This window comes from Coenobita brevimanus, chromosome 58 (genome assembly GCF_032717465.1).
Source record: "Coenobita brevimanus isolate Jiangsu-jjx chromosome 58, ASM3271746v2, whole genome shotgun sequence".
Classification (NCBI taxonomy): Eukaryota; Metazoa; Arthropoda; class Malacostraca; order Decapoda; family Coenobitidae; genus Coenobita; species Coenobita brevimanus.
Window position 1 is genome coordinate 23,907,751 of NC_137011.1, and position 16,600 is coordinate 23,924,350.

At 42.4% G+C, this 16,600-nt stretch overlaps 1 protein-coding gene across 1 annotated transcript in view; it reads right to left on the minus strand.

Moving 5' to 3' along the window:
* The window catches only part of LOC145402688 (uncharacterized), a 315,211-nt gene extending 303,776 nt beyond the window's left edge, over positions 1-11,435 (minus strand). The window contains exons 1-3 of the mRNA XM_080274661.1: positions 11,394-11,435; positions 10,758-10,880; positions 10,222-10,442 (exon numbers count right to left, since the gene is read on the minus strand). Of these exons, the coding sequence (XP_080130787.1) occupies positions 10,222-10,442; positions 10,758-10,880; positions 11,394-11,435 (386 nt within the window). The remainder of the gene's footprint in view (positions 1-10,221; positions 10,443-10,757; positions 10,881-11,393) is intronic.
* Between the last annotated feature and the right edge of the window lie 5,165 nt (positions 11,436-16,600).

Consider the following 16,600-nt stretch of genomic DNA (forward strand, 5'->3'; position numbering starts at 1 on the left):
TTGGACGCAGGTGGCGTTGAAAGAGTGCGAGAGGGTTAATGCTTGACAACAACCGACACTTCACAATTTTCACAAGTACCAATGACATACAAACTTCACTAACACGGCACTACTCTCAAACTGAACCGAAAACCGACTGAAACTGCTCTAGTCTCTTCCCCATCCTTATATAAGCTTGCATTACACTTGAAACTTCGAGTACACTCTCGACCAGCAACAGTTACCAACTCAGAGACATCCAAAACATACTAGTTTTTTCTTACACTAATTTAAAACTATAAATTATGGAGATAAAAGTACATAATTAAACAAACAATCACATAAATGAAATAATATAGAGAAACAGAGAACAAAATTAAATGTACAAGTTACAAAATAACTACGCTCACAATAGTAGGCTAACTTGCAACTCTGACTCATAACGGAACTACAGTACGAGAAACATTGGCAATTCTCCAGCATAATCTAACTGGCAAATCCCGCTACTCAACTAGAGAGAGAGAGAGAGAGAGAGAGAGAGATACATATAGGTTGTCTATCTATCTATCTATATACCTAGGCTGCTTCCCCCAAGGAAAGGGAGGTAGCCAAGACAGGACGACACACTCCCCATTTACTCATCCATTCAAACATATTCATTCGCATCTTAGCCCCAAAGGGGAGAACGGACAGATCCTCACCGCACCACACCGCACAAGGGTCAACTGCGCAATGCAATCAGTGACATCCGCAGCAGGGCCCGACAGCAGAACTGGTTTACCCCTGCCACATCATAGATAGATAGATAAAGACAGACAGATATAGATATAGATAGGTAGATAGATATATGGTTGTAGGTGGGGGTGCTCACCATGCACTCATTTGATGTAGTGCTGCTCTCGGGTGGCTGCCCTTTCCTCTCTTCCTTCCTTTGTTCCTCTTATGTCGTTCCTTCCTTCATTCCTTCCTCTTCCTTCTGTCTAAGGGTGACTATACACTGAGTGACAAGCCAAATGCTTTCCTGTATGCCAGGAAACCACTTACTCTGCTGGGTGGTACCCATATAACCAAATTATGGTGCCTGGTGATTTAGTGGGTAATAAAGAGGCTCCAACCGGATTGAGCCTGTGTTGGTTCATATCCAAGGGGTGGTTGAGCTTTTATTGCTCATGTAATGCCACTCAGGGATGGGTGAGGCTGGTCACTCTCATCTTAACCTTCTCGCACATGCATAAGTTTTATAAGTTTTGCTGACTCACGATTTTACTCCACCCCCCTCCCCGCCAGCCCGCCTGCTCGCCGCTGAAAACACATTTTCTCGCCTTATTTTCTCCACCCACACTTCTATATATTGCATTGAAACATATGTATCTCATTCGCCGATGTTGGTTCTAGCCGATAAGTGAAAAAAAAAGAAAAATACGAATACAAATACATTAGGCCACATGAATAAACATTTCTGAACGTCAGTCTCACTTCACAACATCCTAGTACGAATGTTTTCCATCATACAGAAAAATGTTATTAGAAGTTTTGATAGAGAATTTCATCAGCTTTCTAATGGGAAAGTCCAGTTATGATGCGATTTTTGGTTTTCGAGAAGATAGCCAAAAACTGAAAGCCATTTTTTGAAAAAAATAAAATTATTCTTGAGCAGGGAGCTTTTCTGCAAAAGTTTTCTCACACACGTTATGTTTTCATTTTATAATCTTGTGTAGAATTTCATGAGCTTTCTCAAGGTCCCCGCCGATTTTTGATTGGCCTCATAGATTCCTAGTAAATCACAAAAAACTACTGGATACTCATGGCCGTGTTGCACTTTCATCATGAGCGCACAATAACCTTTATATTCCCGCATACGTATCAACGACTTTTCATCAGAGATATTACATTGTTTTGTCCTGTACATACATAGAATTCACTGATATTTATCATAGTTCTTGCAGGAAATTGACACATTCAATAGTTTTTGAGTAAATGAACGACAAACATAGAATACTCCTCCTCACCCGCAAGTGAAATAAAAACACTCCCTTTCCCTGCCTTACCTACACCTACATATTTTTGCTCGTTAGGTTTTATTTATTAATTGTTTTAACTCAAAGTATACAAGTAAAATATCATAAGTTTCTTGATAGTTCTCTCAGAAACTCGACATGACCACCAGTCTTTTTGCTAGGAAGTGATGCTGAAGCTGAACTTTCTTCCATCTCATATTTGTATATGTAAAAAACAATACTTATTTGTGTAAAAAAATATAGAAATATAGAAATAGGTCAATATACAGATTAACCCCTTAACCGCGGGGCGTCACTTTCGTGACGCTCGGCTACAATGGATCATACCGCGGGGCGTCACTTTTGTGATTCTGTGTTATTTTGAATTATCCCGGGCTCTCAAGTGGTGGCTTGTATCATATATCAGTACTGCCAATGTTCAACACTAGTCAGCACTCCAAATCTCATCTGTACTCCCATCCATTGTTGACATTTTAGCTATTTTAACCCCTTCCTGACTCCCCTCCCTACCTGCCCTCCATTACCCTCTCCTCTCACCTCCCACGCCGCGCTGCGCTACGGAAATTTCCCCCTTCTCTTTCCACAGATTTCATCCATTGAAATAAGGCCTATGCCCTATATTTTTACCCAATAATATATACCAAAAAAAACAGGTAAGTGATAGTGTTATACTCCAGAAATTGCCTAATTATCACCTGACAACACCTCACGTGCATTCATTCGCTACATTACCACGGTAATTTCCCCTTTGATTTATGCCTTGTAATCGATGTCTGTAATAAAAATATATATCAGAAAGGAAGGGAGAATCCTAATTGACATTTACAGTCACCTGGAACTACCTATTTCTATATTTATTGCCGAGATTTTCTACCTATAAAAAATTAGCATGTAAGTTAGCAGCAGTAAGCCTAAAGTGTCATTGTCAACCCTTCCCTTCTCAGATAATTTACCCCCTTCTTGACTCCCCTCCCTACTTGCCCTCCATTACCCTCTCCTCTCACCTCCCACGCCGCGCTGCGCTACGGAAATTTCCCTCTTCTTTTTCCACAGATTTCATCCATTGAAATAAGCCCTATGCCCAATATTTTTACCCAATAATATATACCAAAAAAAAAAACAGGTAAGTGATAGTGTTATACTCCTGAAATTGCCCAATTATCACCTGACAAAACCTCACGTGCATTCATTCGCTACATTACCACGGTAATTTCCCCTTGATTTATGCCTTGTAATCGATGTCTGTAATAAAAATATATATCAGAAAGGAAGGGAGAATCCTAATTGACATTTACATTCACCTGGAAGTACCTATTTCTTTATTTATTGCCGAGATTTTCTACCTATAAAAAATTAGCCTGTAAGTTAGCAGCAGTCAGCCTAAAGTGTCATTGTCAACCCTTCCCTTCTCAGATAAGCCGCGGCATTTAGTTCCTTGTCCTCCACTGCAGAGACAACATGTCGCACTCGCGCCCCGCCATTCCTGCCGCTTCTGCGCCCATTGCAAAGGGCCCCGTGACCTCTAACCCCAAGAAAAGTGTTGAGGCAAGCAGGAAAGGCCTCAGTGACTCTGCAGTGGCACGAGAACTTGCTGAATTGTCGATGATAATAATGGACAGCGATTTTGACGATTCCGGTGAATCGTGTGATGAGCCGGGTGAACTTATCGCGCCAGAAACAGCGACAACAAGTGCTCCTACCAGTGAATCTGTGTATAGCTCCAAGGGAAAGGAGCCTTTAGTGCAGGAAGGAAAAGAATTTGGGAAGGGAGTGAAAAGGCGGCGTGTTAGCCCCAGAACAATGCCCCCACGTGACCCAGCCCGCCATGAGTCACGAGATCATTCACCTCCCCGTTCCCCAAGCCCCGCTTTACTCATCTCGTCATCATCGTCGGCTGAGTTATCTCCGGAGTCTTCGTCGTCGGAGTCACCACCAGCATCAACAGTGAAGGCCGGCCGTAGAGGTAGAGGTAGATCTAAGAGAGTGAGAAGTAGTGTAGCTAGTAGGGTAAGGGCTGCTAGTGCTGTACGGCAACCTAGGGTCAGTGCGAGTGACCTTGACCGTGATAAGCCTCCCTCTCAGCCAACCTCCACCACCACCACCACCACCATCCCTCCACCGCCACGCCAGGGAATCCTGGACGCCTTCGCGTGGACGGAAGGGTCAGATTTTGTCCCCGAAAACCTGGTTTTCGATGAGAGCTCGTCAGGAGTTCAGCCTGCCTTCACTATGGACGAAAATGCTGAGTGTGTCGACTACCTTTTGGCCTTCCTAGATGACGAAGTCATGCAGCACATATGTGATGAGACTAACAGGTTCGAATCACAACGTGCTGCTAGTGGTACAGGTGCAGCCAAGATGCAACAGTGGACCATGCTGGGAGTGCAGGAGCTGTATGTGTTCTTTGCCCTCATGCTTCTTATGCCACACTCCAAGAAGCATGAGTTGGAAGAATACTGGTCCATGGACCCCTTACTACCCTCACCGACCTTCAACAAGTACATGGCCAGAGATCGCTTCCGGAACATCATGGGAAACCTGCACTTTGGCCGACAACGATGTACCTTCCCAAACCGACCCACTCTGGAAGATCCGGGAGATTCTGAACAGAATGAAGGATAAGTTCATGTCATTCTTCCACCCATTTCAGAAGGTTGTCATTGATGAGTCCTTGGTTCTGTTCAGAGGACGTCTTCGGTTTGTCCCAGTACATTCCAAGCAAACGCCATCGCTTTGGAATTAAGTTCTTTGTACTGTGCAACTGTAAGACGGGGTACATCCTTGACTTCGTCATATATTCAGCCAGCACTGTCGATCTCGATAAAACACACCCCTTGGCTTCTCAGGCTGTGTAGTGAAAGTGCTCCTAGAAAAGTATTTTGGTGGGAATCATGTGCTGTATACAGACAACTACTATACAGCACCGAAACTTGCCAAATACCTTTCTGAGCACGGCATTGGCTCCTGCGGCACTGTCAAAAGTAATCGTGCCAACTTCCCAAATTCCCAGAGGCAGGAAACTCGCAGCGAGGAGACGTGCACCTACGCAAGTCTGAGAAGATGCTGGCAATACGGTGGCATGACAAGAGAGTCGTGCACATGCTCACCACCGTACATAAGGGGGAGATGAGAGACAGTGGGAAGGTCGACCGTAGGACAGGCGAACCTGTGATGAAACCTGATGCTGTGTTGGACTATAATATAAACATGCGGCTGGTGGACAAGTCCGACATGATGATTGGTGAGATCGACTGCCTCAGGAAGAATACTAGGTGGTACAGGAAAGTTTTTCTGCATCTCATAGATATGACGATGCTGAACGCCTTCATCCTGTACAAGATGAAGGTAAAGCCACCCAAGTCCTTCTCCCTGAGGTTGTTTGCCAGGACTTGTGTCCAGCAGCTGCTGGAAAAATATGGTAAGGTGCAAGCAGCAACTCCAAGGCGCCATCCAGTTACACTTCCCGACCGACTTGAGCAGAGGGCGTATATGGAGCGGCACAGACTTGAGCTAATGCCTGCCACAGGGAAAAGGAAGGCTGCGATTCGCAGGTGTCAGGTATGTGCGCATACCACACGCCGCACACCTGAGCATAAACGCACCTCTTGGCAGTGCGCTGAATGCCAGGTTCCCCTCTGTGTAACCTGCTTCTTCGATTATCACAGCCAGAAGCAGTTCTAACAGTGCAAGTGTGGAAGCAGAATTATTTGGAAATAATGTGTAAATAGCAGGTGAAAGCAATGGATGTTCAGTTCATATGATTGAACAGTGTACTATAGTTTCATCTTACTGAAAGTGACAGTGAATAACATATTGTAAGTAAAATAGAAGGGTAAATATTGAAAATAGAATAGAAAATGTAAATAGTAATGTAAGTAATTAGTAATATAAGAATATGAGTACAAATAATTTATGTTATAACAGTGAGAGTGAATCCGTGGCTCTCTACGTATTTTACTGACTGAAAAATAGAATGACTTCAGTGACAATAAAATAATACGACTGAATGAAACTTATGGAGAAAGACTCCAGATATATATAAGTGTGATATAGTAATAGAAATATAAAGTGTGAGGGGTTTTATGAATAATAAATGACAGAGTGCCTAGAGCGAACTAGCGCAAGTGCGGCGATCAGACGCGCTCGTAATTTCCATTGCTTTCACACTGTTTTTTTTTTAGTATGGATCCCAAACTACTTGAAAATGGTAGAATAGTGTTTATAGTGTTTGTATCTGGCTGTGGTAATCATATAACGGGTTGTCGGGAAGTGTAAAGTGGAGACTTAGTTACCCTACTTCAGAGGTCTCCACAAGTCCTACGGAAACTGACGAAGGCTCAACAATCATTCCAGGAGAAAGCTGAAGGTATGTGCTATAAGCATATATAATTTTATTATTCTAGGACTAATAACTGATTTTTAGCAAATATTTTTTGAGAGTCTCTCGGAGCCCAAATAACCCCGCGGGACACGCAAGTAATTGGTAAACAAGCCCGCGGTGTAGGGGTTAAAAAAAAATGGATAACTCATTTCCTCCAGAGGTGTTGAGATGTTGGCAAGACCTTGAAGGGTTTCAAGATGAAGAGTTATGTAGTGTGTGAGCATGTGTGTGTGTGGGGGGGGGCATACTTTGTTCTCTCTTTACACTACGTTTTCCTAACACATGCGATGCCCACAACAGATTTCTCCACGAACATCACTGCACGATATTCATATATGTGTGTGGCATATTTCTTGTCTCTGATCCTTGTGCTAGGTTTTCACTAAGTCAGTCAATGCATGCAATATTTCTCAGTGAAGACTCACTTCAATATTTTAACCGTATATTTCACTCTAGACCATACGCAATATAGCACTGTCTGAGATTGGTACAATACCTTTTCACTGAGGTCTGTGATTGTGTGGTATATTTGTTGTCTATGATACTTGCGCTAGGTTTTCGCTAAGTCAGTCAATGCATGCAATATTTCTTAGTGAACATTCACTGCACTATTTTATACGTATGTATCACACTAAACCATAAGCAGTATAGCACTATCTGAGATTGGTACAATACCTTTTCACTGAAGTTTGTGATTGTGTGGCGTATATGTTGTCTCTGATACTTGCGCTAGGTTTGAGCTAAGTCAGTCAATGCATGCAATATTTCTTGACGAACACTCGCTGCACTGTTTTATACGTATATTTCACATTAAACCACATGCAATATAAAACACTATCACATGATTCCATCCCAGCTTCCTCTATTATTCCCTTCCTGACTCTATGGTGTATGTGACCACTTGTTTCCTTAGTGACTATGGCATAAATCTATGGCATACATAATGCCTGCTATAGTAGGTCAGTTATTTCACAAACCCAGGCACTTGATAACAGGCCCCAAAGCTTTACAAACAATATACCTATGTTCCATAGACACAATCACTTCACATTATAGTAAAAAACACTGTACAATTACAATATTTCAATAATGGCTCCTGTCTTGGGTGAGAGGGGGAACATGGTGGATTTAAAGGGATGATTGAGAGGAGTGCTACCTTTCAGCCTGGCTGGTCATGAGATACTGAGGTTTTTCTTCATGTGCACTGTCTCATCAGAGCAGTCACAGTGTTGCCAAGTGTTTACCTCGGAAGAGAGATGCACCCACTAGAATGCACCAAAATTTGACACAAATCGACCCAAAATTTTCCTTTTGATGACTTTTTTTTCTGCTTAACAACGCGATTCGCGTCTACGTGCGTTTATATGCCAAACCACAAAGAACGTGATTTGCGTCAATGTGCCTCGGAGGGTTAAATGTCACGATCAACTTGCATAGCTCTGGGCTCCTACGCTCCTCATGGGGCAACACAGGTTTAGATGATGGATGGATTGATGATATACTGTATGTATATTAGTAAGTAAATATACAAGGTGTCCCCCAAAAATGTACTCACACTTTGACTGCCCATTACTTATGCATTTTTTTTTTTTTCAGGTGCAACTAACGTGAAATAATAACAGATGTACGACTAAATTTTGAAGAAAGAAAATTTGTCATAAAGTTCTACTGGAAGTACGAAAACATTACGGAAGTGGCAAAGACAATTTTGAAGACAGTTTCACAGAGATCCACCAATGCGACGCACCATTGCTTGCATCAGAGATAAGTTGTTCTTCTCTTGCAGGGCTGATGGATGTCTGTGGTCTTCCAGAATGTTGCTTATGGAAGCTGTGTACAGTTCCATCTGCTTCAAACCAGTGGTGGGCATTAACGTGTTAATCATTAATCCGTTATTAGCGGAGCTAATGTTTTTGTTAACAAGTTAAATCATTATTTTGTTATTGAACTTAACGGATTAGCAGTAACCTCCGTTAACATTTCGTTGATCCGTTAATCCATTAATTATGTCCTAAAACAGGTCCCTAGGTCAAAAACACTTCGAATCGATATTTAGATCATCAAATTGATAGTGTCAGAGTTAGTGGTGGGTAATACAGTGATTCAGAAATCGATACGAATCTTGTGTGTGTGTCAGATCTAAGTTCATGTAAGTTATATGAAGGTAAATCTGATGTTGTGAACCATATGTTATATGATATAACAGATGGTTCACAACTTCACATAGGTTTCATAACGGCATACTTCGACCATGTTGCTGGAGGAAAAAAATATAGCAACTCATTAACTGGTGAGAAATCAAATAAATTCCCATAATGGATATTTCTACCACTGTCATATCACTCACTATCCGAAAATTCCATGCATACCATGCATGTACTGACACTGTACTCGTTTATACTCGATACTCGAACATGTTATCGGTACTGCAGGGTTTAAGCATGGTGTTGGTAGTATCGACTCTAAGCCAAAATAATTTTGGAGTTTGGACTGTGGAGGGATCATACTCATAGATTCAGTTTCACAGTGGTGGCGTCTCAGTCTAGTACATCTCAGTTGTCTGTAGTTGGCCAGGACAGAATGGATAGGCAGGAAAGTGAGAAAACTGTTGTGGCTGGTGATGGTGATAACTGAGCTGCGTGAGAACCCCTGGCCGCATCTTGAAAAGTTTTTATTGTACATGAAAACAGAGGGCAACAATTATACTTTCCAGTGTAAGGTCTGCCTACCCAAGTACCATGAAGTCAGGGCCCACAAGAGCAGCAACAACATTAAGAGCCACTTCAGGAATAAACATCCTGCCAACTACTTTTCTAGCAGCAAAAGTGTCTTTTATTAATAAAAATAGAGTTTCATATGTAAAACTAGCAGATTAACGGATTAACGGTAAACTTCCGATAATTTTTGGCAGAATTAATAAGTTAACTGATTAATTTTAACGAAGCTAATTAGTTGACTAACGGATTATTGGTTAACGAAGCTAACGTTTTTCATTAACTTGCCCACCACTGCTTCAAACTTATCTCTGATGTGAGCAGTGGTGCATCGCATTGGTAGATCTCTGTGAAATTGTCGTCTAAATTGTCTTTGCACTTCCGTGACGTTTTAGTACTTCCAGTAGCACTTTATGACAAATTTTCTTTATCAAAAGTTAGTCGTACGTCTGCCATTATTTCACGTTAGCTTCACCAGAAACAAAAAATACATTGTATAAGTAATGGGCAGTCAAAGAATGAGTACATTTTGGGGGGACACCCTGTATATATATATATATATATATATATATATATATATATATATATATATATAGGATATTCATGGGTTATCTATCTGCAACACATATTGTGATAATAACCAATGTTACTTCTCGGGATATCTGCAATGTGTAAATGAACATAAAAATATTTATGGTGAATTTTATGGGCAAAATAGGTGTATTGCAGTCCTAGTGGACACAGGTTCGAGTCCCAGCAAGGGCAGGGAAGAGTTTAAGGGTTTGAATTTCATAAAATGAAGACTTAAATGATCTAACAGAAGACCCGCCAACATGCCGTAAAAAAACCCTTACTAATTCCAATACACCAGACCTGTATGTGTGTCCTAGCATGTAATCATCATGAATGGTGGATGTTAGTGCCGAAGTGGTGACATGTGGAAGTGTATGGTATGTAGGTGGACTACCTATCCTTGGGATCAGGCTGTGAAGCCTATTCCCACGGTCAGACACATTAAAAATATTCTTCTTATATATATATATATATATATATATATATATATATATATATATATATATATATATATATATATATATATACACTGTAGAGAGAGAGAGAGAGATCTCACTTGATCGTTGGAGTGTCAGACAGCTGAAGCAACAATGAGTTGGTCATAGAGAGTGTGTGGCGGATGTCATCAAGGCAGTGGAGAGGAAGGCGGGTGAGGACGAGGAGTTTTGTTGTCCACACCAGGAGGCGTCCCTTGAGGGACCAGTTGGCAAAGGCTTCAAGGAACACCGGGTCATCACTCACCACCACTACCGTCACGAACCAGGACTTCAGTCGTAACTGGCGGTATCTTTACATCAACTATTTTTTTCTTACAGTACTACTGGAACTTTAAGACTATGCAGCCAAAACTTCAAGTTCTTAGTGGATTTAGTCATGAACGATGCCATATGGCGTTACAAGCATGCATCACAGTTTTCCTTTTTTGGCCTTTAATGATTCTATGGTAGACTAAGGTCTTAGAATTTCATAATTACGTATATGACTTCTCCAGTTACCCACCTCAGTGGTAACTAAAGAGTGACTTGTCTAGTTCCTCACTTCAGTAGTAACTTCATTGGTCTTCCCACCTCAGCAGTAACAAATTTGACTTACCTGGCGGGCTTGGGTGATCACCTGGGAAAGTCTTGACTGTGTTACATTAGTGTTCTGGCTGTCTGCTATCACTTCAAATACCCCAACACCCCATGGCGATCGAAGTTCTGTCACGTTACCAAACTGTGTAAATGGATGAACGGGGAATATAATATATGAAACAGGATTTAAGTACATGAAAGTGCTGTAGCTGAACATTACTTTTAAATTCCAGATAATAGCATCCATCCATCATCCAATCCTACATTGCCCCATGAGGAGCGTAGGAGCCCGGGGCTAGGCAGTTGGTCTCGACATTTTAAATGAGAGTGACCAGCCTCACTCATCCCTGAGTGGCATTACATGAGCAATCAACCCCAACCACCCCTTGGATATAAACCTTCACCGGCTCAATGCAAATTTTGGCACCTGGTGGTTTAGTGGGTAATTATTGCGCTCCAGATAATAGCACTACCTAAAATTTAGATAATGTTTCATGCGTCTTCATATACTGTATACATAAATATAATGCTGGAACCATTGAAGTTGAAGCCTGCTCAGTAAAATATCAAACATATCATATTAGGAACATCTTAACAGAGTACTTGTAAATTGTAATAGACAACCATGTGGTCCATTGACTGGCATCATACTAGCTTCCGCGCTTTTGTTCTCGCCTGTAGAAGATCCAAAACCCATTTTGAATTGTTGATGGTCAAGTCTAGTCAGGCTTGAGGGTAAATTTACGTATCAACCATGGAGACGCATTCCTATAGCACAGCTAAGGCTCATCGAAATCCATGCAACCACGACTTGTTTGAATCGTGAAATGAAACTGATTGTGTTAAGTTCTGATGAATGTAAGCTTTTAGTGTCATTGTTAAAGATGTTTCCATTATATTGCTGAACATGAGTAACAGGTGACAATTTTTCGACAGTTATTGACGAACATCAGAATTACAATAATTTATGATATGGTGTGTCCACAACTTTGAAGTAAAATAGCACCTCCTGAAAGGGTATGAGGTAATACTGTTCAATTTTAGCACTGCCTTTAACCCGCCCCGTCCCGGCCACTTTTCGACCACTGGTACCCCCCAATCCCGGGCAATTTTCGACCTTTTTTTTTTTTGCTTAAACTTTCGCTTTTGGTCAGAAACAATGGCCGGTGGCAAAGAAAGTGGTCCCTGGGGTCCCTAATTAGCTTAAACAGGTATGCGTTGGTCCCACCTGGCCCCGTGTTCTCCCTATGCGGTGTGAGCATCAAACGTTTTCTATGGTATTATAAGTTTGGGAAACCAATGAAAGTAAGTAGAAATGAATTTATTACAAACATAAAAACATGTGATAAAAGAGTATATTGGATTTTATACAAAAATAGAGCAGAAATAACCATTGTACCATCGTGAGAAACGAGCAAAATCGGCCAACTTGGTTCCCATGAATCGCTAACATTCTAAAATCATGATACATATAATTTTTTTTACTTACATAATACTTCTACAATAACAATATACCATTTTACATTATATTGAACTGTTTTTACGTATTCACAGGCCTTTTGATAACATTTAGCGTAATGCTAGCGCTAATTTACGTAGTGAGTGAACTCGCTGTGACTGATGTTTCAACTCGTATTGTGCTTTTTCTACTAACATAATACCTTTCTAATATTATTATACACTTTTCAACTTTATATAACTGTCTTGAGATTATTTCAGGCCTTACGTAAATATATAGCGTAATATTACCGCATAGTAACACACACGGTGAAGTCGCTATGACAACTAATTCAACTTACAACCTATTTTTTTACTTATATAATTATTCTACACTAACATTGCACATGTAAACACTTGATATAATTGATATTACATCATTTCTGAACGTACGATGGAACTTAGCGTCATATTTGCGCGTACTTACACAGGGAGTGTTATCGCGATATCATTTGTTTCATCTTACACAAGTAATCAACTTATAAAATACCTTACTACTAACATTACAACATCATCCACTGTATATAATTCCTATCACATACTTACTGACCAGAATGTGGGTGTACTCGTGACATCAATTATGACAACTTACAGTAATGTTCAACTTATACGTTTTATTCATGCTAACATTACACCCGTTTCCACTTTATTTCCTTGCTATCACATATTTACTGACCAGATTTACACAGTGGGTGTAGTTTTGATAACAATTCTTTCCACTTACACTAATTCTGATCTTATACATTACTTTTCTGAAAAAATAACCCGTTTCAACTTTATATTTGACTTAGCACCTACTGACTGGCCTTACCATTATCATGAGCGTCATTTCGCCTTCCCACACAGTTTCAGAAGTGTACGAGATTATGATATTCCTTGAAACAAGGCTGAAGGCACAACGCAACATTGCACTCGACACACTCATATCTTGTGTCTTTTCTCTGCATTGATGGTCTGACTGTCGAGTGCTTACATACATGGCAGCGATGTTGGGGTTTACGACGGTTTGGTTCGGAAGGGATTGCGCTGGGGTAGTGGCGGGCTGCAAGACGTAGGGGAGTCTGAGCAGCACGGGGGGCGCGGGGGCGGTGTGGGGGTCTTTCCTGGGCATGCTTGGCGATTATTTCACGTGCCAGCTCCCTCACAAACCCCTCAAAGGTCTCGGATACTCCGGTGGTCATTGCGTGCAGGTAGTGGGCGTTCAGGACCGTGATGTCGAGCAAGTGGAAAAAGAGTTTCTTGTACCACTTCATCGTTGTCCTGGCACAGTCAACACTTGAAATCATCGAGTCTGACTGATCAACTTGCCTCATGTTCAGATTATAGGCAAGTACAGACTCTGGTTTCCATACGTTGCGCCTCCTCTCGCTACGGTGATCCACGGAGTCTGTGCGGTGCATCAGGGGGCTGTGAACAGTTGATAGGAGGCAAACTTCCCTGTTGTGGTTCCACAGGGTTGCAAGGATGTTATTGGCCTGGAAGAAAACCACCTCATTCTTGTCAAGTTTCCTCCCTATCTTGACCATATGGCGACGGTTTCTCTTGACTGTACCACAGACTCCGGTGTCGTGGTTGGTGGAGGAACCTAGCGAGAAGAGGGCTAGTGTACCAGTTGTCCAGGTACAAAACATGACCACGATGAAGGTACTCTTCTATCATTGTCTTCACCACGGCCCCAGAGAGTCCTATACTCCGATCTTCTATTATATCTGTCTGTGCGCCCGTGTACAAGACTATGTCTTGCACATAACCAGTCTTACAGTCACACATAACAAAGATCTTGAACCCGAAACGGTGTCTCTTGCTGGGTATATACTGCCTAAAGGAAATATTGCCTCTCCACAACACAAGACTCTCGTCTATGACGAGGTCTCTGTAGGGATAAAATGAGGAGCGGAACATTTCCCGTAAAACGATCAAATACCAGCCTAATTCTCCTCATTTTATCGGTGTTATTTGCATTGGCTGGATCATCTGCATCAAAAAAGTGGAGGCGGCCGAGAATAAACTGAAATCTATTACGACCCATCACCTTTCCAAAGAAAGGTGTTAGGATGATTGGGTCCATTGTCCAGTAGGCAGGAAATTGATTTTTCCTCACCACACCCATCAAGATTACCAGGGCAAAAAATAGGAACATCTCTGATATAGTCACGGGAAAGTCATACTGTTCTGCATGCTTGCTTGTGGTTCCTAGGCGTTCACTTTCAAGGCACTGGGATTGTGAAAATATATTTGTCTGTTCTACTATGCGCCCAACAAACGCCTCATCAAAAAACAAGTTGAAAAAATCTAACCGTGACGACCCAGCATTTACACCTGGAGCCGTGCAACCTGACCGCCACTCCTCAGTGAACTGGTTAATGATGGGAGTAAAATTACTCCCATCCTCCCAGTTCCACGTGACACCACCGTCTCCAGCCACGTCACCATCGTCCCCTTCGTCAGGGTGGGGAGGTGAGGGTGGTGGGGGAGGTTGGGGAGGTGGAGAGCGGCGCCTCTCATCACTCGCACTTCTCTTCCCTCTCCCTTTTCCTTTGCCCTTTCCCTTCCCTTTCTTTCCTTTCCCCACATCCTGGGGCTGTGGGGAGGAAGTTTGTGAATATTCAGGGGCGAAAGAAGTGCTGGGGAGTGACTCAACCTGCTCTCCCCTAGGCCTACGAGCACCACGTGCTCGTGCTGCCTCCCTCACACCACTGGCCCCTTCACCCCGCACTATCCCCACACCACTCTCACTTTCACCCCGCGCTGCCGCCACAACACTTTCTCTTTCTCCCAGCAATCCCACCACACCACTTGCTACTTCCCCAGACAAAGTACTTGAACCATACCTTAGGTGTCGTCTCGCCCCACCTTCTGATCCACGTGGTGATATTTTTTCCTTTCCCAACCACTCGGCGATATCACGTCCTAGGCCTCTGTCATCCTCATCGTCCTCATCCTCGTCCTGATCAGAATCGTGATGGAGAGATAGCTGTGCACGTGGTTGGGGAGCAGGCTGGCCTTCCCTTGCCTTACGGTATGTCACATACCGCGTTTTTTGGGGCGAAGGGACCTCCTCATCACTGCTACTTATTTCTTCCTCTGGCTGGACGTAATCGCAATCCACCACATCATCATCGAGTGGAGAATCACTGTCTCCAGTGAAGGCTTCCAGGACGGATGCAATTTGCTCATCTGAGAGACCTTTCCGCGCCATGTCTGACCTGGGTCACTGCTGGCAGGTGAGTGACCAAGACAAGGGCGAGCGCGGGTCACACGGGGTCTAGGATGCTGCCCGCCTGGCGGCAGGTAGGGGAGGCTTGGGTACCCTGGCGAAACGAAAATCTCCCGCGAATTTTGACAATTGTGGAAATTATGAACCTTGCAATTGCAGGACGTTGAAGTACGTCCTCGGGACTGGCTGTGACAAAACGTGAGGACGTGGAAGTAAGTCCTCGGGACGGCGCGGGTTAATATGACCAGATAATTAGTCGGAACAGTGAACTAAAGCATATTTGTAGAAACATGACTCGATGGAAGAATGACTGGCTTGGAATCATGTATATTTCTACCTGCATTCACATTATTTAGAGATTAACTGAAAGGCGCAAAGGCACAATGAAAAAAAAAAGTAGTTAGTATGGTTATATACTTGTATGCAGTGGTAAAACTGCTTATTAAATGATTAACTGGGCACTGGGGCACATTTACATGGCGACTGACGAGGCAGAAGCTTCAGGCCCAAAGCTGGTAGGGGCCCACAAAAAAAGGAATGAATACACACACACACACACACACACACACACACACACACACACACATGCTAAGAAGGATAATAACATCATTCATTAGACCAACCCTGGAATATGCATCAGTAGTCTGGAGTCCTCATTTAAAAAAACACATAGACAAGATTGAAAAAGTTCAAAGGGCCGCTACAAGATGGATACCAAGCTTAAGGGACCTAAGCTACGAAGAAAGACTAAATAAACTGAATCTACCAACACTACAGGAGAGAAGGAAAAGAGGTGACATGATAATGCTATATAAGTGCATATCAGGGAAGGAGAAAATAGACATAAATGATTACTTAACATATGGGGAAGCATCAGCAAGAGGACACTGCAAAAAAATGCATAAGAAGAGAGGTGATAAAGACGTAAGGAAATTCAGTTTCCCAAACAGAGCAATTGATCAATGGAATGCACTACCGAATGAAATAGTGTGTGCCAAAACAATTCACAAATTTAAGGATATGTACGATAAATATGGTTTAAGACACGGGACTGTACGAGTTTGACTCATTCCTGTAAAGATACAATTAGGTAAGAACACACACACACACACACACACACACACACACACACACACACACACACACAA